Source organism: Elephas maximus, chromosome 3, assembly GCF_024166365.1.
Source record: "Elephas maximus indicus isolate mEleMax1 chromosome 3, mEleMax1 primary haplotype, whole genome shotgun sequence".
In the NCBI taxonomy this organism is placed as follows: Eukaryota; Metazoa; Chordata; class Mammalia; order Proboscidea; family Elephantidae; genus Elephas; species Elephas maximus.
This window is the reverse complement of record NC_064821.1, coordinates 191,949,593-191,977,466: the sequence shown is the minus strand read 5'-3', so window position 1 is coordinate 191,977,466 and position 27,874 is coordinate 191,949,593. Positions and strand designations below refer to the sequence as shown.

At 44.8% G+C, this 27,874-nt stretch overlaps 1 protein-coding gene across 13 annotated transcripts; it reads left to right on the top strand.

Annotated features, from left to right (window-relative positions):
• The first annotated feature begins 69 nt into the window (after positions 1 to 69).
• TPM3 (tropomyosin 3) lies at positions 70 to 27,867 on the top strand. 13 transcript variants are annotated; one of them, XM_049880593.1, is made up of 10 exons: positions 72 to 268; positions 841 to 966; positions 11,823 to 11,956; positions 13,469 to 13,586; positions 13,711 to 13,781; positions 15,071 to 15,146; positions 15,861 to 15,923; positions 16,092 to 16,161; positions 17,232 to 17,310; positions 26,487 to 26,575. In XM_049880593.1, exons 1-10 carry the CDS (start codon positions 152 to 154, stop codon positions 26,488 to 26,490), a joined length of 858 nt encoding a protein of 285 aa, XP_049736550.1. In that variant the 5' UTR covers positions 72 to 151; the 3' UTR covers positions 26,491 to 26,575. The 13 variants fall into 13 exon arrangements, with proteins under 13 accessions (XP_049736557.1, XP_049736550.1, XP_049736549.1 ...); XM_049880591.1 differs by lacking the exon at positions 15,071 to 15,146 and adding an exon at positions 14,430 to 14,505 and having other exon boundaries at positions 97 to 268; XM_049880594.1 differs by lacking the exons at positions 15,071 to 15,146; positions 26,487 to 26,575 and adding exons at positions 14,430 to 14,505; positions 18,007 to 26,477 and having other exon boundaries at positions 97 to 268.
• The last annotated feature ends 7 nt before the right edge of the window (positions 27,868 to 27,874 follow it).

The window sequence follows — 27,874 nt, the reverse complement described above, 5'->3', positions numbered from 1 at the left end:
GAAGGGCCATATTAGGAATAAGAGGTGGAGCCACAAGCAGAGATAAAGGCTTAAGTGTGGGAAACTTCTAGTCACTCAGGCAGCAGCCCTTCCTTTCTTGACCTAGTCTCCAGTTTCTAGTGCTCACAGGTGAGCCCAACAGCCACTGCTCATGATGGAGGCCATCAAGAAAAAGATGCAGATGCTGAAGTTGGACAAGGAGAATGCTCTGGATCGGGCAGAACAAGCTGAAGCTGAGCAGAAACAGGCAGAAGAAAGAAGTAAACAGGTAGGCACTGCCATGATGTCTTTCACCTCCTGATGAATAAGACTGAGATGGGAGAGAGTTTTCATGGGAAAAGCAGTGACCCCTGGTGCCAGCTCCTTCTTTAGGCAAGAGGGACTTTTCTTCCCAGCTTCCCTGGAGGGGCAGAGGACATCTGCGGTATCTGCCTCAGACTACCTGTGTGACCTCGGGAAAGTCAGTGATCCCCCTCAGAGCCACAGCATGTCTGCTGGATTTAAGTGGGAGGTGGATCATCTTTTGGAAGAGCCCGGAAAAGGCGGAAGGCCTGGCATGCAGCATCTCTTTTCCGTTAAATGGAGTCACAGGTATCTATAACCTTAGATATTGGATGCCAGGGTCTTGGATAAAAACCCTGGCATCCAACCCAACATAGGGTCACAGGCCAAGGCCGAAGCGTAACACTTGGAGCATTAGATTGGAAATGGCTGGGGAAAAAGTATGTCTCTGAGGATGGTAACATAGAGGCTGGGCTCCGGGGCCTAGTAGGGCTCAAGAGCCCAGGGTCCAAGACTGTACTGCTGTGTATATGTATGTGACTCTCTGGGCTCCTACAGCTGGAGGATGAGTTGGCAGCCATGCAGAAGAAGCTGAAAGGGACAGAGGATGAACTGGACAAGTATTCTGAGGCTTTGAAGGATGCCCAGGAGAAGCTGGAGCTGGCTGAGAAGAAGGCAGCTGATGTGAGTATTAGAGTTGGGGATGGGTTTAATCCACACATATAGATCTTGATGTTAATATGTGACTAAATTCCAAACACACTTTGACATATGCATACTTGTGGGTCCACAGACAGACATATGTATATACTCACATACATCTCTGCATCTAACCACATACTGGTATACTCTTGGAACAGCATATATTTTCTTCCTTAAAGAGATGTAGAAGTCTCATCTTTCTGTTGCACTGCCAGCCCAGGAATTTTATTCTTTCCCAAGAACTGGATAAAAGGAGAAGACTCCAAATCCAAGTTGCTATCACTTATCCTACCCTTCCCCCATGACACATTCTTAGCTTTTGTGTCCAAGGCTTGGCATGAAGATATGTGTATTAATAGGGAATCTCTCATCTCCCAACTACCCAACAAAGCCAGCTTGGATTTCACAATGGGACTAAGGAGGTCACATTGACTCTGGGCCTGTATAGGTTTCTTTATCTTGGCCAATTTGGGCATCTGATCTCAAGTAACAGAGATGCCATATGAAGCATTCTCATAGGACATCAGGGAGGTCCTTAGGGTGAAAGACTACAACAGAAACTAAGAAGGAATCTTAGAGGGCAAAAGTATCACCACCAGACCTTACTCTATAACCTTGAGTCAATTACTCAGCTTCTCTAGGGCTGAATTTTCCCATTTGAAAAATGAGATTAAATCTTCTTTCCCACTTCATGTTATCCCCGTTTCACTTAATACTCTCCATTTTCAACCTTGAAGTTTGCCACAAAGATAACTGAGAGACTAGATAGGAAAGTCTTTGGGGAGAAAACTACCATAGGAATCTTAACAGCGACAGAAGAATATCCTAGTGTTGATGGAGATAGAGTTAAAATGCTCAGCAAACTGAGTTAATAGGAAAACAAGAGCATGTCACTTAAAAATCACATTTGGTTTTGGAAAATAGCTAGAAGGAATGAATAAGCCATTCACAAATACTTTTGGATCCTTACACTCAGGCTTTTGCCATCAGGTTTCTATCTCCTGTTTGGCTTTCTATCACTTTCAGGGGCCCTGGGAAATGGTAAGGGTTGAATATATGATGCCAGAGACTAGCGACAGAAAGCAGTAATATACTTTATACGTACGTAGAGTTTCCAAATGTTTAGGCCACTGCAAACTATTAATACCCCATTCTTGGAAAACTGCAAAAAGTATGGATTACTCCAAGGGCTTTGGGCAAGTGCTTGATGGCATGCTGGAGTTGCCCTAGCCTAGGTCTGTGTATGGATGTGTGGATCTCTGGTTCCAAAAAACCGGCATACGGACAGAAGTTTTCACAAACTGGTACAGTAAACTGGCATAGGGATAGAAGTTTTCAGGAATTGGTACAATAAACCAGCGTAGGGAGACTTTTCACAAACTAGCACAATTTCAGGCTAGTAACATTTTTGTGAGATGTTGGGTAATAATTCTCTGGGAAAGTCCTTAGGCTGAAACAGCTAATATGTGCGCTTGAGGGGATGTTTCCAGGGGCAACAAAAAAAAAAGTTTAACCTGAATCTTAGGAAAGGCAGAGTGACATAGAGGCCCTTAACAATATATTAATATCATGGGGAAGATAAGAGAATTTCCTGGGGATGAATTCTGTCCATTCTAATCTATTTTACACACACACACATCATCCCCCACCCAGATATGGTCTTTGTTGCTAGTTGCCATCTAGTCAGCTCTGACTCGTGGTGATCTTACATATAACAGAGGTCTACTTAGTATATTCACTTGAACGAAATGTCTGACATTTATACAGGAATCCGCCAAAAACGTTTCAACATGTAAAATGTGGGTACAAAACTCATTCAACTTCTTCCCCCCTTACTAGCTAGTGCAACAAGTCAATAAGCACCATACACTTATTGGAATGGAAGAGGAAGGTTGTGGGCAGGAGACAAAAGTCTTCTAGGGTAGGTTGAGAAGGCAGCAGGCAGAAAAGGCATCTTTCCTCAAAGCTGGGGTCAGCAAACTAGCAACTGTAGGGTAAATCCAACTGCAGCCTGGTTTTGTAAATAAGGTTTTATTGGAACCCAGCCATGCCCATTCATATACAAATAAATCATGTGTACCGGATGCCTTCTCCCTACAACGGGAGTAACTGCCACAGAGACCTAATGGCCCACAAAGTCAAAAATATTTACTATCTGGCCCTTTACAGAAAAACTTGCCAACCTCTGCCTTAAAGGGTTAAAGAAGGAAAGTGAAGTTTTTATGGGAGTTGGGAGAAGCTGATGAACAAGGAAGGGATAACAAGACTTAAAGTCAATTACTCAGCTTCTCTAGGGCTGAATTTTTCCATTTCATATTTTCTCCCCAATCACTAATTCTCTTCATTTTCAACCTTGACGTTTGCCACAAAGATATCCAACAGACTAGGTAGAAATGGTCGGTCATCAGTAGCATAATTTATACATATCTTTTGGAAGAAGGTGTTCTACCCAATGCAAAGGAACTTAACAGCTCAGCTTCTGCCCTTGAGATTAATAAATAAGTAATCAGAGCATATTACCTCAATGTAGATGTAAGGCAAAGGGAAGGAGGAGGGAGTTAATAACTGCATGTTTATACAGGAGTTCTGGTTATCTGGGAAGTCTTTCTGTAAAGCGTAAAGATTTGCTAGAACTGTTTGAACAAAGAAAGGGCAAGGATGTGGTAAGGTTAGTCCCTCCCCAAGTTTTCCTCCCCCAGTTTAAGATCTGTTTAATCCAAGATGAAATCAGCAGTTTAGGGAGAAACAAAGAGAAAGAGGGATGCAACAGTTAGGACATAAAGTCATAGCCCCCTTTTTTTAGGGTTAGGAAGTGAGAGGGATGGGAAGAGGATGGGCAGGGAGGGCAATTTACACCTGTTGATATATTGTTGTATTACTGGTCACAGGAAAACAATAGCACTGGGCCCCTTGTTGCCCATCCATCATGCTTTTAAAGGCTACCAGGAATCAGACCACCTGCTTCTCTGGATCAAGAAGAGATTATCTGTTCAGATCTACCAGCCTCAGGAATGCAGTGATGCTCTCCACACTCTTTTGGTTTATCTAGGACAAGGTCTTCTGCTGCTTCTTCCTGAGGCACAGGGAGGTGCAACAGTGCCCCCTGATGATCAGCACCCAGATGACAGTCTCAATTCTGCTACCATGGTCCCTCCAATCAGACTTCCCCTGAGCAAGTTGGAATCATTCTTAGGCCATCACATAGAGTTTTCTGAGGTTCAGAACCTTGCTCTTCCTTCTCAGTTCCTGGGGGGAAAGATCAAAGTGTACAGGTTACCCTACTGAGCAAATCACTTACTGTCTGCCTGAGTTGTTTCCTTTGAATAGTCTCATTATGCAGCATCTCCAAAAGAAAATAGAAGATAGAGCCTCGGGAAGGAGTTTTCTCAGAATGAGGCATTGAGGCCAGCATCTATATTTCAGGGGTTAGGATTCTGGACTCTAAGTGTTGCTACATCCTAATTCTCTAGGGGGAAAAAGAGTTGCACAGAGGAGAGAGTTATCATTATTACTTATTGAGGAAGTGAGAGGAATACAACAAAATAGGGGGGAAGATAATACAATTCTCAAGTCTCTTAAGTATGTATTTCCAAAGTTCTCCATGAAGGGCCTGTAGGGACAGTTTCTAATTCATAAACAGCTCCTTGCAGTACTGGAAACAGAAGTGGTAGTGAAACTGGCAAAAGCTATAACAGAATGGCGGATCATTTTCACAGTACAGTTTTCCAGGCACTCATGTCTTGCTCTTGCACCAAGGATCGAGAAACAGTGGGTAGTAACAGAGGATTCCTTCCTGATAAAATGAAGGTAGAAGATATCTTCTCCTCTACAAAAGAGATTGGAAGTGATGATTAATTACCAAGTTCTGAATCCTTTAAGGTTTGGAGAGGCTGGCAGGTCAGTTAATCACTGGTGCATAGACTCAAAAGCAACAGGAAAAAAGACCAGTATCGTGGAATCGACTCGACGGCACTGGGTACTGGGTATCCTAAATGGAATACTTAAATTCATAACTGATGCCAAATAGAATGAGAACTATGCCAACTTGCCCCTTTCTTCCATCCCGGTAGTTCCCTTCATTGACTTGCAGGAGATGGGAAAGAACCTACCTGAGCCGATTTTGAAAGGAGGATGCAGAGTAGGCCTCTTTTGTAAATGAGGCCCAGGAAGTCTCTTAGGCTTTTAGAACCCAGTTTTGGAGGCTGATGTGGTGGGGTAGGTGGAAGCAGAAACTTGTAGGATGTCTACGTTGTGGAGACACACAGAGAGCGCTAGCGGGTAAGCGGTAGCCAGGCAGCACTGGGGAAGGGAGGGATCAGCTGAGGGAGTGAAAGGACAGCACAGTACTCGGGATCGGGAACAGGCCACCCTTTACCGGTAGCCTGCCTGGTCAGCGAGGCTACTCCACGACGCGCCTTCCGGTTACCATAGCAGTCCTACCTCTTCCCAACCCCGCCCCCCTTTTTCTGGCCCAAGGGGAAAAGCCGGGAGTGGTCGTCTACGGCGAGTGAGAAGCCCCACCCCTGACTCCGGCCGTGGGTCTCACTCCAGTGGGCTGCCTTCCCGCCCGCCTGGCGATGGGAGGGCACGGCGGCGGTTACGTCACATCCGGGCGGGTGGGCGAGTTCCGGTATTTCAGGGCGGAGCAGGCGGAAGTAGGAGTGAGAAGCGGCTGCTACGCCGAGCGGAGGAGGCGAGAACCGGAGCGTGAGCAAAAGCTGGGTGGGCACCATGGCCGGGATCACCACCATCGAGGCGGTGAAGCGCAAGATCCAGGTTCTGCAGCAGCAGGCCGATGATGCCGAGGAGAGGGCCGAGCGCCTCCAGCGGGAAGTGGAGGGGGAAAGGCGGGCCCGGGAACAGGTACGGAGAGGGCGAGGCGCATGAGGGAGGGGCAGGCGCTGGAGCACCCGAGATTTCGAACTGGGTCTCTTTTGCGATGGAGCACGCGTCTCAGGGGGCTAGCAGTCTCGGAGATGAAGTTGGAGTCCGGAGGTTGGGTGGGGCTTAGCTCCTGTAGGGCAGCAAGCGGGCAAGGAGGGGAACTGGGTTGCTCGCGCGAGCAAGCTTGATCTTTGAAGGAGTTGAGCCTTGCGGAGCCTGGGGAGTGGTTTTCCTCCTCTTTTTTCCCAGCTCATTCATTCAGTCCTTCGGAGCCGGGCGCGGCCGGGGGAGGGGCTCAGTGGCCTCTCCTCCCCCACTTCCCGATGAAGGGGGAGGACTTTGCTCTTGAGGTTTCCGGCCCAAGGGGTAGAGTGGGTGAGTGCTTCTCTGGTCTGGGAGGGGCAGGAGCTAACCTACTGTGACAGGGTAGGGGTGGGAACCACCGGAAAGCCCCTAGCCTGGGCTGCTGGCAGCTTTTCCGCTCCCTCCTCCTGCTCAGGAAATGAGGCAGCAGTCGACTGAGAGGAAGCGCGGTGCCCTGCCTGGTGGAGGTTGAGGCCACAGCACCGCCTCCCATCCTCCGGCGTGGGGCTTTTTCCTCTTAGGGGGAACCCTTGCAACTGCTACACCCACTCTGTCCGTCGGCGTGAAGTGGGAGGGGAGCAGGTGATAGGTACTTACTCCCTAACCCAGTGCCGTCGTTTACTCCCTAGGTTAGTGCAAATGTAAGAGCCAACCAACCTAATTTGCCTGGCTTTTACCCATCATGACCTGGAATGCAGGAACCTCTGTCCGAGTCAAGCCTTTATTGCTGAAGTGTGATCAGTGCAAGCTGAGCTGGTTAAGAACACTTCCTCCAAGCAGAGCTGATAAGGGAGTGTATGTGGCAGGGAATCAGATGAAGTGCCTTTCTCTTCCAGGGTTTTTGGTTGACCTGTGTAGTGTGCTGAATGGGGACAGAATAATGACGTCCGAGGAATGCTAGTGATGTTCCTATGCTTTCCCAATTATCCAGCACAGTGTCTTAAAAAATTCATACTTACTCAATTGAAAGTTCGAAAATAAAATGTTGATGGTGATTCTTGAGGTTGATTGGACCGCTTTCTGTGTAGAAGTTGACTAGTTTTAGTGAGACCGTAAGATTTTCCAAGATCTAGGGTGCAGTCCATTGGGTGGAGCGGACCTGAGTTGAGGCTTTGGTTTTGGAGAACCTTGAGGCTGGAAGGGAAAGTAGCTGTTCCTAAAATTTGAAAACCTAATGAAAGAACTCTTGTGGTTTATTGGTGTTCTTTGTTGTTCTTTCCCATGGTAAGTTTTTTTCTTTTTAGTTTCTGAGGAGTGGCTTAGAATTAATGTTCTTGAAGGGGAGGGTAGTGGCGTTCAGAAAAGAGTGGGAAATGGGGGGAAAGCTGCTTACCAAGGACCCAGGTTAATACTTGAAGATTATGGGAATACTCACTTTTTATAACTGGGCATGGAAATGCAGGAAGCTTGTTGTCATCCCCAGTCACCTTTTGGTAGACGGATTTTTCCTCTGCTCAGTATGCCAGCAACTTCTAATTGTCAATTCAAGTGACACGGGCTGGCAGGGTGACTTTATGACTAGGGACACTTTCCCATCCCCTTTGTTCTGGAAACCATATAGCCTTAAAGGAGAAGACAGAGGATGGCTGAAGGAACTAGCCTATGTTGAGCTGCAGAGTCTTAGGCTCAGCATCTAAATATGGGCATACTAGGAGTAGTTCTAGAGTGAATGGTAATGTGAAAACTACTGTCCTCCCACCTTGCCTCCCCCCACCCCCACCCCAAATTTGGTACTTTCTAGGAAAACTTGACTCCCCTTTTCCACCCTTGGTAACTCACGTGATAGGCAGCAGAGCAAGCATCTTCATATGTTTCTTAAGCTACTCCCTCGCTGCCAAATTTGCTTATTAAGCTGAGGGCTAGTGAGGAAGTACTCAGAATGGGGAAGTAGAGTAATAGTTAAATATTGATGAAACGAGTATCTTCTGCTCCCCAGCTTGAGGGATCCTAATCTTTTGGCTTTCTGCTCTAGTGAACTTTGATCCCCTCCTGAGGAAGAGACACCCATGAGAAGGGAGGGGGAGCTTGGGCTGCCTGTTAGCTTCTTAGGGCATCCTGGAATGTGGGTTTCACAGGCTCCTCCCTCCTTGAGAGCCAGAAGCTCAGCACACTCACTCCCTGATGGTATCTCAGGCGTTAGTGGCATTGTCAGTTATTTTTCTGGTTGCAGTGTGTGAACATCCAGGCCACCCTTGTTGGGAAGCTAGAGGAGTCCAAAGCTGAGACACTGGAGTTGTTCTAGTATCCATCTTTCTCCTCTGCTTTTGGCTGGAGATTGACGTTTTATAAACACTTTTCGAATCCACTTTAGATTTTGAATTTCCTTTGTACTTCTTGCTAAACCGAAGCAGAAAGCAGCACAATATTTAAATAAGTCTTTTCCTTATTTGGAAACCCTGGTGGCATAGTGGTAAAGTGCTATGGCTGCTAACCAAAGGGTGAGCAGTTCGAATCCTCCAGGTACTCCTTGGGAATTCTATGGGGCAGTTCTACTCTGTCCTATAGGGTCGCTATGAGTCGGAATCAACTCAGTGGCACTGGGTTTGGTTTGGTTTTCCTTATCTGTTTTTAATATCTCTCCCAACTTCGCCTGGTATTTCTCACTTTTTTTTTTCTGATCTGAAAATTTTAGGAGCACTGTTGAGGGAGTGAGTGGGCTCCGAATAGCAGTTTTGATTCTGGCCTTAATCCCAAATTCCTAGTCTCTGTAGGGAATTAGAGTGTCTGATGATGGTGTGACTCCCTTATTTGTGGGGTCTGGTGGAGTTTGGTTTAGATTTGGTTTCCTACTGATTGCCTTTCTCTCACCCCCATGCACAAGTACACACTGGGGGTTGGGGGAGGCAAATAGCCCTTTGCTCTGAGTGCCTCCGCTTAGACTCTGCCTTTGTTTACTCTGGGGTAGAGATAGCTCTATTCCCTTTCTCCCAACTTGCCTCTCCCCTCTGGTGAAATTTAAATTCCCCAAGGACACAATATCTCCCTGGGTAGATACGTTTGTGAACACTGAACTAGAGCTGTCCTTTACTCACAGGGCTCAAGCCTAACTTTTCTATTAACTCTTTTCTTTTGAATTTCATCTGTGGCTTTAGCCTAAAAAGAGAAACCCGAGAATGTCTGAATGCCAGATTTAGGCTAATCCCTTTTGTCCCGGGCCCTGATGTGCCTCAGAGCACCAGCGCCCTGTCAGTTTCTTGCCTTAAGAGATGTGGTGTGTTTGGGGAATCTCTTTGGAATGGAAGATGGTAGCGTTTAAACAAAACTTGTTTCATAACTGAAAGCTGTTGTTAGCCATCGTCTTTTGCCACTGAGCTGTCACTGCATTGTTGTCCACCACCACCCCCACCCCCGCCATGGGATCTTTGCTTCCTGGGCAGTGGAGAATCCTGTTATTACCTGAAGTGAAGGACCTCAGGGTATATCCTCCAAGTGGACATATGGGCGTAGGTGGGCAGGCTGAAAGGTCAAGACCTCGTCTGTTGTTATCCTTAGGTGCTGGTTGCATTGGGTCAACTCATAGCGAATCTGTGTACAGCAGAACATAAATGCTGCCTGGTCCTGTACCATCCTCACAGTTGTTAGGCTTGAGCCCATATTTGCAGCCACTGTCAGCCCATCTCATTGGTGGTCTTCCTCTTTGTCGCTGATCCTCTACTTTACCACATCTAGGCATGCTAAACTTTGGTGGAATTGGAAAAGCTCAAAGCTTTATGTTTCCCAGGGCCATAGGTGGTTTGGTCTGGAAAAGACAGTCTTACTCAACCTCCTTGGTGTGACTTTATTGACCTGAAAGAGAAAGGCCTTGTGCATAGGTTCTGACCTGAAGGAAAAGTCACGTTGTCTTTCCTAATTCCTTTAAACAGAGTGTCAGATCTTGATTCTGCAGGCATTTGTTTCATTGTAAAGAGAACTGATCCTCTGTGGGAGATGGGGAAAAAAAAGGGAGGGAGAGAACAGTGACTGCCCCCCTCCCCAACAGGGTCCCTGAAACTTTTGCTGGGCTCCCCATCTTGGGTTCTGCTCTTGATCTAGGCTTGTTCATGTGCGCATGCTCCTGTGAGGGCACCGAGATGTGGAGATGTGTGTTCTCCTCCTCCCTTTTCAGCCTTGCGAAGAATGCTGTTGTAAATGCTGATTTGTGGGAGAAACTGCCCCAGCCAGCTTGTTGTCATGGAAACTGGACACCCTGCCCCCATAGCCTGTTATCTGCTACTCCGTTTTGGGCAACTGCTGGTGAGCTGGATGAGGACTTGCATTTCCTAAGCATCTTTCAAATCTAGTTACATTCTTCATTTTTTAGTTCTAGGCATCTGGGGGAGGGGAAAGGGTCATGGCATGGCAGGGTTTCCTAGTTCTTGCCTGATAGTCTGACTTGCTCACATGGAATCTTGACTGGTCAGACTTGTTGGGCTTGTGAGGTGAAAGGTGTTATCCTAGGACATCAATTTTCCTGGAAGAGATAGCTCCAGAGAATACTTGTCTTTGTGGTGTTTTGAATAGCATAAAGACAGATGGGTTCTTAGTAATTTCAGTATTTCAGTTTATGTGGACTTTCTGGTTTTCCTTTTTCTGTAGCCTGGTGGTTAGATTGTACCCTACCTGCCCGCTAGTCCCTTGAACCTCCCTGTTTGTATGTGGAAATTTTTGTGCCAAATAACCTGATTCTTAACAGGAGTCTTTTGGGCTATATCTCTCCCCATAGGGGCTGGTGGCCCAGATTATTTCTGTAGCTGCCCCTACCCCTGACTGCCAGGAGGAAATCAGGGCAATAGAATTCAGGCACAATCTGGGCTGTAGAAGGGAGATCGTGTTCACCAGGCACTTGGATAAGCATCTGAACTGGGTGGTGTGCAGGGCAGATTCTGTTCTTGTATGGTCGTGGCTTTCGGCGTACCTGCCACCAGTAAAGTGTGGGAATTAAAAAAGCAGTCTTAGGAGAGAGGCTTTTCTACCATTAAAATTCATCCGCGTGTGGACTGCCTCTTCCTTTCCCTGTTTCTTTCAGTGCCAGGGAGGAGCATGGGATTACTTGGACTGTACCTTATTGCAGGGCAGAGCCAGGGAGAGGATGGTCATAAGCTACACTGGAGGGTGAAGCTAAGGGGATGGCTAGAGGAGTAGAAAGGAGACAATTCAGAAGTTTGGAGGAATGGCTGTGGGCATGGAGAAACAGTCTGCTCCCATTTTTTTTTTTTTTTAATGTCATCAAAGCAGATAATTTTAGCCAGAAGATGCTCCTTGTTGAAAGTTAAGAAAAAAAAAAAAAAAGATTTAGGTGCAAGTTGAAGGGGTGGGGGCTAGGTACCCCAAGTTTCTATTCTTTGCTTTACAGTATGGAAGGCTGTTCTGGAAGACACTATTGTGTAGTCATTTTCCTGGTATATTAGGGTAAGATGATCAACAACTTGGTTAAACAGCAAATGATAGATAATTCAAGATTCCCTCTTTAAGAAATCTCACTTATTTTTCTACTTTATGAGATACTTAGAAGAAAGTTGCCAAAGGGTAAGACACACCTTCAAGCCAGAGCTCAGATAGAAAGAATTCTTCACGAGCTACCTTTTCTGACCCCAGTGTGTTCATGAATTTGAACTGAGTCCAGAAAGGGGGTGGTACTGTCACTGGACTGGGCAAAGGAACTAAGTTTTAAAGCACTTTTCCTCTGGAACATATGGAAACTGGTTGATGGGAAAGGGAGGAGATACATGTGATCATGTTTGCTAGAGCTCATCTGAATCTGAGTTAAGACAAGTTCTACCCTGCTAGACTCTGGCCTCTTCTTGATAGTCAAGCCTAATCTTCCTGCCCTGGTTCTACTTCTTTTCACCATGCCTTCTGCTTCGCCTTTCCGTTCTTTCATTCAAATGCAGGCTGAGGCTGAGGTGGCCTCCTTGAACCGTCGGATCCAGCTGGTTGAAGAGGAGCTGGACCGTGCTCAGGAGCGCCTGGCCACTGCCCTGCAAAAGCTGGAGGAGGCAGAGAAAGCTGCTGATGAGAGCGAGAGGTGTGTGGCGGGGCCTTGGTGGAGTGTGGATTTCAAAAAGAAGTTCAAAATGGCTCTGACCAGGATTTCCTTATAGACCTATAGTAACCTCTCTCTTACAGGCTCTTCTTTTCCTTCTGTTCTGGAGATTCTTTCCCCTTGAAAACGGTCAGGAAGGGTTACCTAGACCCTTTGACCCTTTTGTAACTGGTGTTTTCTATAAATTGGCATCCCTGTTCCCCATTGCCGTTGAGTCGATTCCGACTCATAGCAACGCTATAGGACAGAGTAGAACTGCCCCGTAGAGTTTCCAGGGAGCGCCTGGTGGATTCGAACTGCCAACCTTTTGGTTAGCAGCCTTTGCACTTAACCACTACGCCACCAGGGTTTCCTTAAATTCATATAATGACCCTTAAATGGGATCACTAGAATGGATGCCACTTAGTGGATCGTGAACTTCCTTTTGTGAGATTAGTTTCCCTAAAGCAGTTGCTCTCAAAGTGAGGTCCTAGACCAGCAGCATCAAGCATCACCTGGGAGCTTAATAGAAATGCAGAATTCTCTGTCCAACCAACCCTGATCTACCAGAACCAGAAATTCTGGAAATGGAGCGCAGCAATCTGTTTTAACAAGCCTTTCAACTCTAGCTCTATTATTAGAATCACTTTTGTGGTGGGCGGCTTTGAAAATGTCTGGATGCCTGGATTCCACCTCAGCTTAATGGAATTAGAATCAGTTGTGATAGAGGCCTGGATATTGATGTTTTTAAAGTTCTTTTGTTCATGTGTGGCCAGTAATGAGAACAGTAGCCCTTAAACGAAATCACAGCTCATCTTTGTGGAAATAAACGATTGGCTCCTTGCCACGTGTGAGTTAAGCTAGAACAAATGTAACTACTTGCATAGGATTGAACTGAGGCGTTCGAGAATTTAAAAATGCCCTGCTGGGAGTACATTAACACAGTGCAGCTGTGAAAATGAATACCAAGGTATAGAAAGTGAGGGAAAAAAGTGGAACAGCGTAGGGATGAGGGGATTGGACGTTTTTCATATATCCGTATAAAGCATTTCTGGAAGGAATATGAAGTAAGAGGTGACCTCTAAGTGAGCAGGACTTGAAGTGGAAAGGCTTACTTTTTGCTTTATGTCCTTAGACCATAGACTTAGATATTTCTTTTCCATAAACGTATTATTTTTATAAATAACAATTTATGGACCTATAGTAACCTCTCTCTTATGGGATCTTTTTGCTTCTGTTCTGGATATTCTCTCCCCTTAAAGACTGACAGGAAGGGTTACCTAGACCCTGTGACCATTTTGCAATTGATGTTTTCTAGAAATTGACCAGTTTGAAAAGGAAAACTCATTTTGAACAGAGGAAGCTAAGGTTAGGGAGTGATGCAGTGGGATTTCCTTTGAGTGGCAAACAGAGGGGAGCGGGCTTTAAAGGGTCCAACCCTGAGTCCCTTGGAAGGAGCTGATGACAAACTCCTCAGGCTGTAAGTGCCACATTTGTCCTTATTGTTTCTGGCAGAGGTATGAAGGTTATTGAAAACCGGGCCTTAAAAGATGAAGAGAAGATGGAACTCCAGGAAATCCAACTCAAAGAAGCTAAACACATTGCAGAAGAGGCAGATCGGAAGTACGAGGAGGTAAGGCACCTTCTGTCTGTCCTCTCTCTCTTCAGTGATGCTGGGCTTCTGCAGAGAGCCATTCGTAAGAGGGAAATAATGCCTTCTTACCTCACTGAGCCGTAGCCTGGGTCTTTTTCGGTAGGTGGCTCGTAAGTTGGTGATTATTGAAGGGGACTTGGAACGCACAGAGGAGCGAGCTGAGCTGGCAGAGTCGTGAGTATCTGTCTCCCCAAATCTATCATACCATTCTGTTCCTTCCCCTTTGGCTTGGGCACTAATGTGAATAAACCAGCATTCCTTCAGCCTTGTTAAATAAGGCCTAGAGGGTGGGAGTATCTTAGTGCTTTTTCAGACTCTACGAATGGCTGTGGGCTTTTCTACTCTCTTTATATGACTAGTGACAAATGAGACTTCCTTATTTTTTGCAGGGAAGATTTACAAATTGAGGGGAAATAAAGACTAATAGATGGGGAATCTGTTAACTGGAAGACCCTATTGGGATCTGTTTCTCCTTGGGACATTGAAGTAGCTCTGACTCAAGATCTGGTCTCTGTACTACTTTGCCAACCTGCTGGGGAGCTTCAGGCAGGGGCAGACATTAACTGCCACCCTGTTGGCACCTCCTGGGCCTTGTATAACAAAGTCAGTGCTGTCGCTGATGCATATGTATCTGTGCTTCCCTTGCATTCTCCTCTCCCAGACATGACATACCATGACCATGGTGGTGTTTTCTTTCCATTTTTTTGAGTTTTGTAAATTTTTTTTTTCCATTTTGCTGCTTGTTTTCTTGCTGTGTTCCTTTTTGACCTTTCTCCCTCCCCACAACCTGGCTTGTGCCATCCCCATGACTATCACTAACAGCCGTTGCCGAGAGATGGATGAGCAGATCAGACTGATGGACCAGAACCTGAAGTGTCTGAGTGCTGCTGAAGAAAAGGTACTAACCATTAAGCCCACAGAGAGGTTACATGTATGGTGTGGTTTGGTTTGGTTTTTGTTTTTGTTTTGCAGCTGCCTCCCCTCCACTGGTTGGTTTGTGGTGTGCTTTCTCATCTCCTCATGGAACGCTCCATTCTCTTCCACTTACTTGGCATTTTTTTCATCTCTTTTTTTCCCAGTTGCTTCACTGCCTCTCCACAGGGTCACTCTTCCTTTGGGTGATTTTGGGGGACTGTTTTGGGTTGGGCACCCATTCCTACCTCCACTCCAGGCAGCAGTTCTTCCTTGTTCCTGGTAGTGATTTCTCTCAAATGTGCTTCCTTTATTGGTACTCAAACATTTTGAGTCCCAGCCCAGGAGGGTCCAGCTCCTAACATGCTCTGTGGTAAAGGGAGGAGGGTTGATGCTTGCTCAGATTACCTGGGAACTTCTCTTCCCCAAGATGCCTTGCAACTCTCTCTACATATAGGTTCAATTCACATCTGTGTGTGTCTCTCTCTCTCCCTTTTTTTATTCTCTTCCTTTTCCCCTTTCCTCTTCTGCGATATTTAAAACATTCACAGTAAGTGTTCTGAGCTGGAGGAGGAGCTGAAGAATGTCACCAACAACCTCAAGTCTCTTGAGGCTCAGGCGGAGAAGGTAGGGGCTGGTTTGTGAAAGTGACAGGCTTTGGGGCCTGGGCCCAGCTCTGCCCTTGATGAAAGGGTAGAGGTACCCATTCCTTGAATAATCCAGTGAGAAGTACTGTGTTCTCTTCCTACGTGCCTTCCCTCTATCCAGATTCAGGATTTAATATTAATTATTGTGACCTTTGATTGCTTTAGTTAACATAACTTCATGGTCTCAGGCGACTGGAGTCATGTTCTCCTCAGATTGATATTGCTATGCTGAAGGCAGTAATCATCGGCCCTAATGGACTTTCTAGCAGACAGATGGGAGCAACAAGTAGAATCAAGCCCAAGACCTACTAAGCAATCAAGACAGATGACTTCTCTTACTCATTATGAAACTGTTGTGGCCATGTGGCCTTGGGGTGTCACTACTCCTGTTTGTTAAGCAGGAGGAAGGAAGAACACCTCCCTGGGTAATTTTGACTTAAAGCTTAGGTTCATTTTAAAAATAAAAATAAAGGATCATGATCTGAGAGTTTCATGGTCCTAAGTCTAAAGATTTGTGGATTTTAAGGACCTGTTGCACAGAAAGGGGGCCTGCACTTTCTAGTGGACCATTCAGTACATTAAATATTCAGTCATGGAGGATATTTGATGTAAGAGTGAATGCGAGTATGTGTGTTGGGGGGGTTGTTGTCAGTGTAATTTCTACCCTGAAATTTTTGTTCTACTTCTCTTACAGTACTCTCAAAAAGAAGACAAATATGAGGAAGAGATAAAGATACTTTCTGATAAACTCAAGGAGGTAAGTTGAGGGCTTATAGGGAATAGCTCAAAACATTCAGAGGTGGAGATAAGGCATTAGTGTGGATTTAGACTGGCTGGCTTTGGTTCTGAAAGATCTAGAAGGGGGAAGAAATAGAGGTCCTTCTCTTGTCCATTTCTGATTCTGACTGTTTTTGTATTTCCCCAGGCAGAGACCCGTGCTGAGTTTGCTGAGAGATCGGTAGCCAAGCTGGAAAAGACAATTGATGATTTGGAAGGTATAGAGCCTGGGAGAGGGATTAAAATAGAGATGTATGAAATATGAAAGAAGGCCTTGTCTGTTGACCATTAAGATGTTTTTCTGGACACCAAAGGGAGTTGGGAGTGACTTGGCACATATCCTGTCCCTGTTCTATGCCACAGCTAGGGGAAGCAGGTCAGACCCTAGAGTTCGGTTTTTACATTTTATCTTTTCCTTTAAAAAAAAAAAAACTTCACCTCATATTCTAGAATTTGCCTCATTCCCTTTAAGGAGACTGGTAATTGCTGCATTTACCTCCAATTTAATAGTCTTAAATCTTTAGCCTGTGGGTTGAATTGGAAACCAAGTTTTCAAAAGGAAACAAGGATGTGTGTCACCCTGTGACTCCTCTTGCCAGTCTTGTTCACCATTCAAGTTGCGTGGACCTCCCCAAGTTAGGAAGCTGTGCAGTGACTGTCTCAGAGCTGACCAATACCAGGGGCTTTCTAAATACTTCCTATACCCACAATTTGGCAACTGTGTTCACCCTGACAAGGGAAAGTGTACGTTGCTTTGAGAACACTTGAGACTTGCTCCTTTGCTGTGCTCTGGGTATCAGCATATCTTACTTTGGGAGAATTTGGAGAGGCAACTCTCCACAGTGGGGGAGGCAACCTGTGGAACAAAGGGGCCAAGAATAATGGTCACACTTGGTAGGCAGAGAAGAAGTGTCTGAGTATTGATATGTACTTTCTCCCTTTCCTATTTCTATTAAATAAAGCATTATCACTGCTAGAAACTGAGTTGATTGGGTGGGAATGGCATCCTCCAGAGTGCATTTGGTAATACAGATTTCTAGTCATGATTTCTAGTCTCAACCCTTGCTGCAATCAGTTAGAGGTGTCAAGAGGTCCAGATGGTCCTTCGTCCTAGGGGACAGTGGATCTGAGAGTGGCCAGTCACAGCCACCAGTATAGCCTTCTAACTGTGGTACTGAGACCCAAGGTCACACATACCCTATTTTCTAATGATTCCCTCTCTCCATCTGCTTCTGATACCTTTCACTCTGCCCCCTCGTTCCTCCCTGTGGTTCCTGTGCCTGTCCAGATGAACTCTATGCCCAGAAACTGAAGTACAAGGCCATTAGCGAGGAGCTGGACCACGCCCTCAATGACATGACCTCTATGTAACTATCTGACAGGAGAGCGGGGCTGGGCTCTTGGCTGGTGGGTGGGTGGGGGGACAGACTGCACAGTGTGCTTTGGTTTTGTCCTCTGGAAACTAGAATCTCTACCTTTATCTTCAGAACCTTGGTGCTGGTTACTTGTTTGGCAAAAGCTGGGGAGGCATTTAATGTTGGATCTGTGGTGGAACCCTGATCCATATAAGATAAATACTTTTCTGTTCATAGTCCCTTCATTATACCATGATTTTTCTATTTATTTTTTGGAAGGGACAAAGTAAATAGGGCCCAGAGAGCCAGTCACTTGGGCCATAACATATAAAAAATTCAGACCTCCTGGGTGTTTTGTGCCTTGACATTAAAGTTCAGGGGAAACGCCCAAGATAGGAAATAACCAAATTCACCTAAGAATCAAGCTGAATCTCAGAAGTAAGCCAGGTAGTAAGCAGCACCATAGAGAGTTGTTGGGGCCTTCATCTGTTTGCCGTGGATCCCTGACCCTTCATTCTAATCTACCTCTTTGTATCTCTCCCACTAACTCTGAAAAGAAGCCACATGTCTCAGGCTGTGGTGTCTGGCTCTTTTTTATCATTCCTGCTGCCTCCTCTTCCTTTTTCTCCTCTTCCTTTCTCCCAAATACGCTTCTAGATTGATGCTAGTCCTTCTCACCTAGAGTCTCCTTCTTACTTTTTCATACAGATAATTATCGCCGTTTCTGCCCTGTTCTGGATCTGCCCCCTTTCCTCGGGGGACCCAACGCCCCACTCTCACTATGGATTCCATTTGGGTCAGCCTGGCTGGTCCCCAAGGCATTAGAATGGGCTGGGGGGCACAAAGCAACTTATGTGTTCTCTTCCACCCCCACCCGAAATTAAAATGTTAAGCTGCTGGAAGCCTCATGCCACCCTGCATTTGTGTCATTGACAAAGCTGCTGCTGTCCCTAAGAAGGAGCCTTGGGGGTGTGGGGAACAGCTATCATAGTATCCCCTCCTCTGACTTACGTAATCAAAGCCACTTTTGTGTGTGTCTATTTTTTTCTGACGTTTAAACTCGGCTGATCTTAGTCTATCAAAATGGTGGACTTTTAGAAGTTCCTTGGGTTAGGAGCCCTAGCCTTCTTCCTCAGTCTGAACGAAATCATCCCAGTGCTTTACTTCCAGGTTCTTAAATCATCCTGTCTGTAATGTTTCTATCCTCCCTTAGGTTTTCCTCCTTTGAAATAGTAAGATTGAGAGACCATAGTAGTGCCTCCCAATACTTCCTCTGCCCTTGTGATTCAGATGGTATATCCACAGAACACCCAGTGGGCCCAAATATATCACCACTGGAATTGACTAAATACATCATCCCAGATCACAGAAAAAACGTAATCGATAGAATTTTTAACAGTTTTATGTTTTCTTTTTTAAACCGTTGGGGCCTATTATCATTTGTCTGCTAGTGCATGCTAGTGGGCTATAAAACAAATAATAAATGGATATTATTAGGAAAACTAAACCAGTTATACATATTGCAAGTTATGTGCACATAGAGGTATACTACATACATACATATGGTAAATGCCAGTAAAATTTTTCCTGGTTCATATTGTGGAATTAATTATCAACATTTCAGAAGCTCCATTCCGACTTATACAGAAGAGGTGGTTCAGTCTGGATGGTGTAGCTGTCAGTTGTACTTAACTAAGCACCTAAGTGTTATCCACTTAGTACTTAAGTTTCTTAGCAAAGCATATGTATTTAAAACTTGATTTCCTTTTACATAGATACAGCCAGATAGGGAAGTTTTGCCAAATCTTAAAGTTTTAGATCTTATATCAAATTCAGATTTCCTTCTGTCCATACCATTTCTTCATATCACATAGCCTTTGAGATTAAGGTACAGATTCATGTATTCAGCTGACATTTATTGGTATCCATGACATTTATAGGCACAGGGTATTAAGGTTTGGAGAGGAGTAATCAAAGATGGAAACACATTCCTGCTCTCAGGATGCACAGAATCTAGTAGGAAAGAGAACATGCGTCAAGCTAAAGATACTATGTGATAAGTGCCCCAAGAGGGGAGGAGAGACTGATTCCACTAGGGAAAGATTAGGAAAGACTCATGGAAGAGACAACTAATGGGCGCATAATAAACATGTTAAAAGTTGCCTCTTCATTCTCATTGAGTTCCAAAAGATTGGATTTTTGACAAGCAGAGTTTGATTGAGGGGTAGTAGATACTGAGCGTCCTGGGCAAAGAGAAGAGAAAGAATAAAGGCATGGAGAGGGGTGGTCACGATGGCTATGAAGTTAGATGTAGATAGAGTATAGGGGCTGGGGTGTGTACTGAAACCGGGCTGGAGAGTTTTTAATTTTCTTTTTGGTAGGCGATAAGCATGCCATTGGAGGTCTTGAGTAGGTAACAGTATGGTCTGAGTTGCATATACAAAACCAAAAAAACCCAAACTCACTGCTGTTGAGTTGATTCTGACTCATAGCGACCCTATAGGACAAAGTAGAACTTCCCCATAGAGTTTACAGGGAGTGCCTGGTGGATTCAAACCGCTGACCTTTTGGTGAGGAGCTGTAGCACTTTACCACCATGCCACCAGGATTTCTGAGTAGCGTATAAGAAGAGTTAATTTGGCAGCTGAGTTAAGAATATTGGAAGGGGAGAACTTAGAGATCAATTAAGATTCTCAAATTTCAGTCATTTGGATACCATTTTTCATGGCTTTTTCCATATTCATGTGCTGCCTATGTTACTGTTTTTCTTCAAATTTACTTTTAATTTTTTTTTTGTATTGAATCTTTTATTTTTATTGTGCTTTAAGTGAAAGTTTACAAATCAAGTCAGTCTCATACAGAAACTTATGTACACCTTGCCATATGATCCTAGTTGCTCTCCACCTAATGAGACAGCACACTCCTTCTCTCCACCCTCTATTTCTTGTCTGTTCAGCTAGCTTCTGTCCCCCTCGGCCTTCACATCTCCCCTCTAGACAGGAGCTGCCACATAGTCTCATGTGTTTTCTTGATCCAAGAAGCCCACTCCTCACCAGTATCATTTTCTGTTTTATAGTCCATTCCAATCCCTGTCTGAAGAGTTGGCTTTGGGAATGGTTCCTGTCTTGGACTAATGAGGCCTGGGGTTCGTGACCTCTGGGGTCCTTCTAGTCTCGGTCAGACCATTAAGTCTGGTCTTTTTAAAGAGAATTTGAGGTCTGCATCCCACTGTTCTCCTGCTCCTTCAGGGATTCTCTTATTTTTAAATTTGATTTATTTATTCTTGAAGAAGTTTTATCTTGAAATCAGAGGTTTGATGTGCTGGGGTTTTTTTTTTTTTTTTTTTCTCTAATGCACATTAAATTAAATGTAGCTAATAAAATTTTTTTTCTAAGTTCGCAAGTGTATACTACCTGAAATCTCACATACCTCTGGCAGTGAATATGCCACACTTTGGGAAATACTAGGTTAGGTTATGACAGTGTCAGGGTCTGAATTAGACTAATGGTAGTAGCAAGACGGCACTGAAGACAGGAATTCTAAAGGCCTTGGCCAATAGATGTGAGGAGCAAATGTCAAGGATGACTGGTTTTAAGCCAAGGAAAGCGGTGATATTACAGATGTAGGGAACTAACAGAGCCCTGGGTTGGGAAGATAGAGAAGGATACAAATCTGAAAAACTAGCAGGAATCCAGGTGAAACCAAAAAAATACTGGGATTTGAGGAAGAGAGGTTGACATAAGAAAGATTTGGAGATCCATAAAGGTGGCAGGCAGTTTTGTCTATGGAAGTAAATGAGAATCCTAAAGCACAAGTGTAAATAGAAAAGGAAGAGAAGCCAGGAGGGAAGTCAGTGTAGAGGAGGAAGCCGAATGGAACTGGTTGGAGAGATAGAAGAATTAGTTATTTAGGTATTTTAAATAGTTAAGGGCTGGATGATTTGCCGTGGTTCTCAAAGGCAACAGTCAAGTGCAGAAAGAAGATGATTGAAGATGGGACATTCATTGATACTTAGTAATTTGAGAGTGCGTTTTGAGCATTGAGGCAAAGGCAGGGAGCTGTATTTCAGTGGGCCGGAAGAGTTGATGGAAAAAAATAAGGACAATAAGTATAGCCTAGAGAAATGCTGTCCAATAGGATTTTTGCCAGTGATGGAAATGTTCTGTAACTGTGCCATCCAGTGTAGTAGCCATTAGCCACAGGTGGCTGTTGAGCATTTAAAATGTGGCTAGCGTAGCTGACTTTGTAACTTCATTTAACTTAAATATCCACATGTAGCTAGTGGCTGCTGTATTGGATGGTGCCATTTTAGATGTTTAAGATTTGGGTGGAAGGAGGTGTCTTTGGCCCACAGGAAGGCGGCTTAAAAAGGAAAGAAGTATATGAGAGGATGGAGAGACATTGGGAGAAAGATGGAGTTCCTGTGTTTCCATATGGTCATGACTAGTATAAACAAGGATATGGATCAGCTAGCCAGGGTAGCAGATTGAAATGTGAAATGCTGTGTGTCATGCTGAACTCACTCTTTTGCTGAATGCCCTAGATCTTTGAGAAGCTATCCTGTGTTACTTGAGCCTTGACTAGCTATGCGGATGGGATCAAGCACCCTTAGTAATCTCAGGGCAAAGCACTTCACTTCCTAGGTCAAGCCTAATATGTTAGGTTCCGCTCTTCCCTTCCTTGGTACCATTGTTGGGTTGAGGAACAAAAAGAGGTTGGACCTGTGTTATCTAATGGTGAAACTGACCTACTATGTCAGACAGCCTTACATTAACCCTACTCTGATTTTTCCTTTCAAGAAGTATTTTTTGAATACCCACCAGCCTTAAAATTAAGGAGGAAGTGAAAAAAAATGCCTTTGAAGCTGATTGAGTTCTTTACTCCAAGGCTCCCCCTCCCCCTTTCCTATGACAGAATGAAATTGACCTGATTCAGACCAATGAAGCCCAAGGATGTCTAGCATCCATAGGATTGGTCCCCTAATTAGGCATGACTTAAAGGAACAGCAGACCAAATGGGTTCTCTGCCTCACCTCTGTGTTTTTGCTGTTATCTGAGAACCAAGAACTCTTAACTAATGACTTAATATCTGATAACCAAATTTTTAGTCACTAGGGAGTATTAGGGAGCCCTGGTGGTACAGTGGTTAAGAGCTTGGCTGCTAACGAAAAGGTCAGCAGTTCAGTTACACTGGCTGTTCCTTGGAAAGTATGGGGGACTTCTGCTCTTTCCTATAGTGTTGCTATGAGTCGGAATCGACTCAGTGGCAACAGGTTTAGGTTTTTTTGGTTATAGGGAGTATAGAGTTTGAAGTCTTACTAAGTTCAAGGAGAGAGAAGAACCCATCTGTGTTCCTGACCTCAGGAATTTCTCAGAGAACTCTGCTTTCTGAGATTTAGTCAGGCAGTAAAATGGTCCCATTCCTTTTCTCTCTCTTTATTTCTTCCTAAATGGAACAAAACCCTCTTTGGCTAGACTGTTTTGAAGGGTAAGATCCTGATAACACTCTTCTTTCCCAAGATAAGAATTGGAGTCACACAAACTATTGGTTATGGATACTACAGAAAAGCCAGGCTATACATGGGATCTCTATATAGTACCACAGAAAGTGTGAGAAGTGAGAGTTCAGCACAAATTTGAATGCCTACTATTTGTCAGGGACGTACCAATGAATAAGACAGGCCCAACCGCAGGCCTTATAGAGCTTAGAGACTAGTGTAGTGTTATTAGTTGTAGACTTTTGACATGTAGGATGGGACAGTTTTTGGTTGTACAGAACTACCCTACTTATTGCTGTCCCTTGCCCAGTGTTTGTAGGGCCCTCTAATCATTGTGACAACCAAAACCTGCCCTCATACAGTTTCAGTGTGGGAGGGGCAATACCACTCTTTATCAAGAACCGCTGGTTTAATGGGAAGTGTAATTTTTAAAAATCGCCCTGATTCTGCCCCTACTACAACTATTATTTTTGGCTACTCACTACCAGGCTCTTTTTAAACAGATATGCTTTCTGCTTTGATAATATACATACAGTGGGAGTATTATTGGGACCATCCTGGTCCCCAGTTTCTGGATAGAACCAGGAAAATCATGGACCAGAAGGCAAGGTGTCTGAGCAATGCCCATAGTCAGCCCACACAGACTGATTTTAAGACAGGAAAGTACTTTTCTAGGCCCCTTTGAACATACCAAGATCCTGGGACTATTTTGAAACAGACTGTAAAACACAGGAACATGTTTGTTTGTAAACTTCAGAGGCCGATTCTGAGAGTAGATCAGGACCATCTCCATCTCCCCTGTGCTAGGCATGTGGATTTGGATACTCCATACCTTTTTAAGGTGTGCTCCGACTGGAAAATCCAGATAAAGCCAGTGGACTGGAACACTCAACTACTTATATCAGGAGTATTTTTGCTATAATAAACAGTTCAGCCATAGTTTAAATAAATATGGGACTTATTTTTCTCACATAATAAACAGTCTGGCCATGAGCAAATGTGGCCTGAGGTAGCTGGGGTTTTTGAGTTTCTTTCGGCCTTTTCTCTTAAGGCTGAAATATGGTTTCTGCAGCTCCAGTCATCAGATCCATGTTCAAGACAAGGAAAGTAAAAGTTTTCCTGGAAGCCTTCAGCAGACTAGCCCTTATATCTCATTGGCTAGAACTTGATCATATGATCACCTCTAGCTGCAAGGGAGGCTGGGAAAACACAGAACAAGATAGTCTTGTTTGGCTTAGACCAGCAATTTGCCTTCTCTGGGGCTGAGCACGGAAACCCTGGTGGTGTAGTGGTTAAGACTTACGGCTGCCAACCAGAAAGTTGGCAGTTCAGATTCACCAGGTGTTCCTTGGAAACTATGGAGCAGTTCTGCTCTGCCCTATAGGGTTGCAATGAGTCAGAATCGACTTGACAGCAACGAGTCCCCCCCTGGCCCCCCACCCCACCCAGGAGCTGAGCACACTGTTGACCCTAACAGATTTGGGGTTCTGTTAGAAGGCAAAATTTAATATTGTATAGGCCGCTCAGAGGAGCCTGTTACACAACAGCTACAAGAATAATCATTAGAAGGTCTAGGGTTGAGTGGGTGCAGGGATATTTATCCCAGTCTACTTTTAATTATATCGTGTTGAATGCTTTTACAGAAGAGTGTTCACCTGTTCACTTTGGTTTTTTCAGACCCTGATTATTGTAAATGGATTTCTTCTAAGCCAACTGCGTTCCTTCCTTTGACCTGTTTCATTTTTCTCAGTCTCTTAACCCAAGAAATAAACACTGTGAGGGAGGTGTTTTTTCTCCCTCAAAATGTCCTACCAACTTGTCAGTCTGATTTTTTAAATTTTATTCCTCCGTTGGTCTGGGCATCTTTCCACCAACTGGCTGACTCTTATGGCCCTCTGTCTGAATCCTCCTTGCCTCCATCCTGCCTTACAGATGCATGTTAAATATACCAGCTAGCTAAAAGACTCAAAGTTTATTTCCGGTATTCTACTAACCTCCCCTTTTTCTCTTTCTTCTCCTCTTTTTCCTCTCCTTCTATTGTTTTCCCTCTTCTCTGTTGCTGCTGCAGAGCGTCTCTACAGCCAACTTGAGCGAAACCGCCTGCTTTCTAATGAGCTGAAGCTAACGCTGCATGATCTGTGTGACTGACGGGCAGGGCTCACTGATGTCCGTTAAACTGAGCTTCCCGTTCACACCACTGACCTGGACCCCAGCACAAAGCTGATTGCATTTTTAGAAGTTATACTTTTGCCCCAAACAAACTACAGCACTAAGTTGCTTTGTAATTGGGGCACTTAGAGTATTACCTGATACTTCCTGATGTACGTTCTTTTTTAAGCTTCTTAAAAGTTGATTTTTCCCCCAGCATTGTAAAGTTGGGATAGCCAATACATGCATTTATATCCCTTTTCAAGAGATGATGGGTGATGAAGGGAGGTACCTGAGTTACAGTGCTAACACTCGGGAGAGTTTTCTATTTGCCCTTTCACTTGTGCACTGACTGTAGGATGTGTTCCCTGCATGGATGTTTTCTAACAATAAAAGGACTGACTTGACAAGATGTTGTAACTGCTTCATCTGCAGGCCCAAGGATGGGCCTTTCTGACTGGGTGGAAACAAAGGGAAGGGAAGGAAAAGGGTGTGGGGTATGAATGTGGGTCTGTGTTAGCATCATCTTCTCAGAGTTGGAAGATTTGTTTTCCCTGCCTCCCTTAGAACAATCAGTGGTTTCCTCGCTGGGCAGATTAGATCCTTGTTGATGACCAACAGGTGGTTTTCTTCCTGATATTTTCCCTCTAGCTTCCTTTTTCTGGTTTTGTGCTTAATTGCAAGTAACTGTTACAGGCTAGTTGTGGACAATAAAACCAAAAAAGAGAAACCAATCAGCTGCCATTGCGTCGATTCTGACTCATGGTGACCCCATGTGTCAGAGTAGAACTGTGCTCCATGGGGTTTTCAATCGCTGATTTTTTGGAAGTAGATCACTGACCCTTTCTTCCAAGGGGCCTCTGGGTGGGCTCAAACCACCAGCCAAAAGGTTAGCAGCTGAGTGCTTAATCACTCGCACCACCCAGGGACTCTAGTTCTGGACAGTAGCTCTGCAAAAATTTCAATTAAGGTTTTGCTTGCAAGTGTATGTTTGGGTAGTGTTCTTGGCTTTGTTTTGCTTGGAGATTGTTTGACTTAGCCATGGGGGCTCCTTCGTTTCCCCAACCAGTTACTCACTTCCCCTCTACTTTTGGGAGAGAGCCTGTAGCACATGGAGATCCTCCTGTGTTCTTTTCAGGTTGAGACTCTGGTGTTTCTACTGGTAGAAATATGCCCAGCAACCCCTGTGAGTCATTTCTACTAGGCGTTTTCTTGTGGCGAAGCCTGAAAGAGTGGATGGCTAAAGTTTAAGGCCTACTCCTTCAGCGAGTGAAAGCCAAAAAGCCTCCGTTGGGTGTGGGAAGGAGAGGAAATGACTGATAAGGTCCCCAGCTCCCTCCCCCAGGAAGTACGGCCACACCTCCAACTTCAGTAGGCAAGCCAGAGGCCCTGCAAAACCCAGTGTGCAACAGCTCGCTCTGTGGCTGAGAAAGCAGCTGCTTTGTTAGTCTGCAGCTCCGCTGCAGCAGGAGGAATCCTGAGTGTGGGCAGAACTTGAAATTCGCTTCTGGTTTTTGTAACTTCTCTCCTTTACCCCCATTAGATAAACTGAAATGCACCAAAGAGGAGCACCTCTGTACACAAAGGATGCTGGACCAGACTCTGCTTGACCTGAATGAGATGTAGAGCACCTAAGTCCCGCCCTGCCGCTGCTCCTCCCTTTGACCCCGACTTCGCCTGAGGCCAGCCTGCCCGGAGCTGACCTTTAAACTGAGGGCTGATCTTTAACTGGAAGGCTGCTTTCTCCTCTCTCCGTCCACCCTACCCCCCAGTCACATCTTTTTTTTTTTTTTTCCTGCCAAACTGTCTCTGCCTCTCCCCAGAGATTCCAACTGGCCTAGGGGCTGAGCAGCTTTGGGAACAACATTTAAGGGAACACGAGCACAGTGCTAGTGTCTTTAAAAGCATGTTGTGATGTACACATTTTGTAATTACCTTTTTTGTTGTAGCAACCATTTGTAAAACATTCCAAATAACTCCACAGCTCTGAAGCAGCAATCTAATCCCTTTCTTACTTTTGGAAGGTAATTTTTCAGCTTACTGCATATTGCCCTCTCCACAGAGGAGGGAAAGAAGTATGGGCCTGCCTTACTGAGAGCCGAACATAGCCAAGGGAAAGACTCCACTATGGGAACCCTCATTGCTCTGTACAAAGCACCAGCCGAACCAGAAAGGTGATTCCAGGAGGAGTTTAGCCAAAAAAATTTAAAAAGTGCTGTTCAGGTTTTCAGCTTTAAGGTATCTTGGAGCAAGGTGCTTTTTATTTTTTTTTAATCAGAAGTGACCAAACAAACAAATACGATGAGACCTCTGTCTGAGACCAAATCGTTGTCCCGTCCTTTCTCTACCCCCTTGCCAACTACTCACAGAATGGATCATGTGCCCCTATGTTTGGGTGACCACTTATTCACTCTCCTGTCTCCTTTTTTAAAAAGACCGAAAAGAAAATTAACGTTTTTGCCACTGATTTAGCCATATGAAACTCATCTCGTCACCCTATTCTGGGTCTGAAGCTGCTGTCTCTCAAAGTGCCATCTCAAGTGCTTTGTATCAGTCAGTGCTGGAGAAATCTTGAATATCTTATGTACAAAACTTTTTGTGAAATTTTATGTTATTTTGAAACTTTGCTTCTTTGGGGTTGGGGTGCACTGGCCACCCCATCTGGCTGTGAGTTCTCTCTACGGTCTGTAGGCTGGCAGTGTGCTGATCTTTTAAAAGTCCCTTCCCCACCAAGTTCCCCCTTTTTGGTGAGGTTTCTGTGAGGTATGTTAGATGTGCATCCTGCGGCTTATTGGCTTAAAATGTCCTCTCCTTTGGTGTGGTCTTTTCTGGGCCGATTAGGAGAAAGAGAAACCAATAGTGCAACTGTTTTGATACTGAAAATTGACAAGTGTCTTTTTGAAATAAAGAACCAGTCCCTCCAACCCTCTG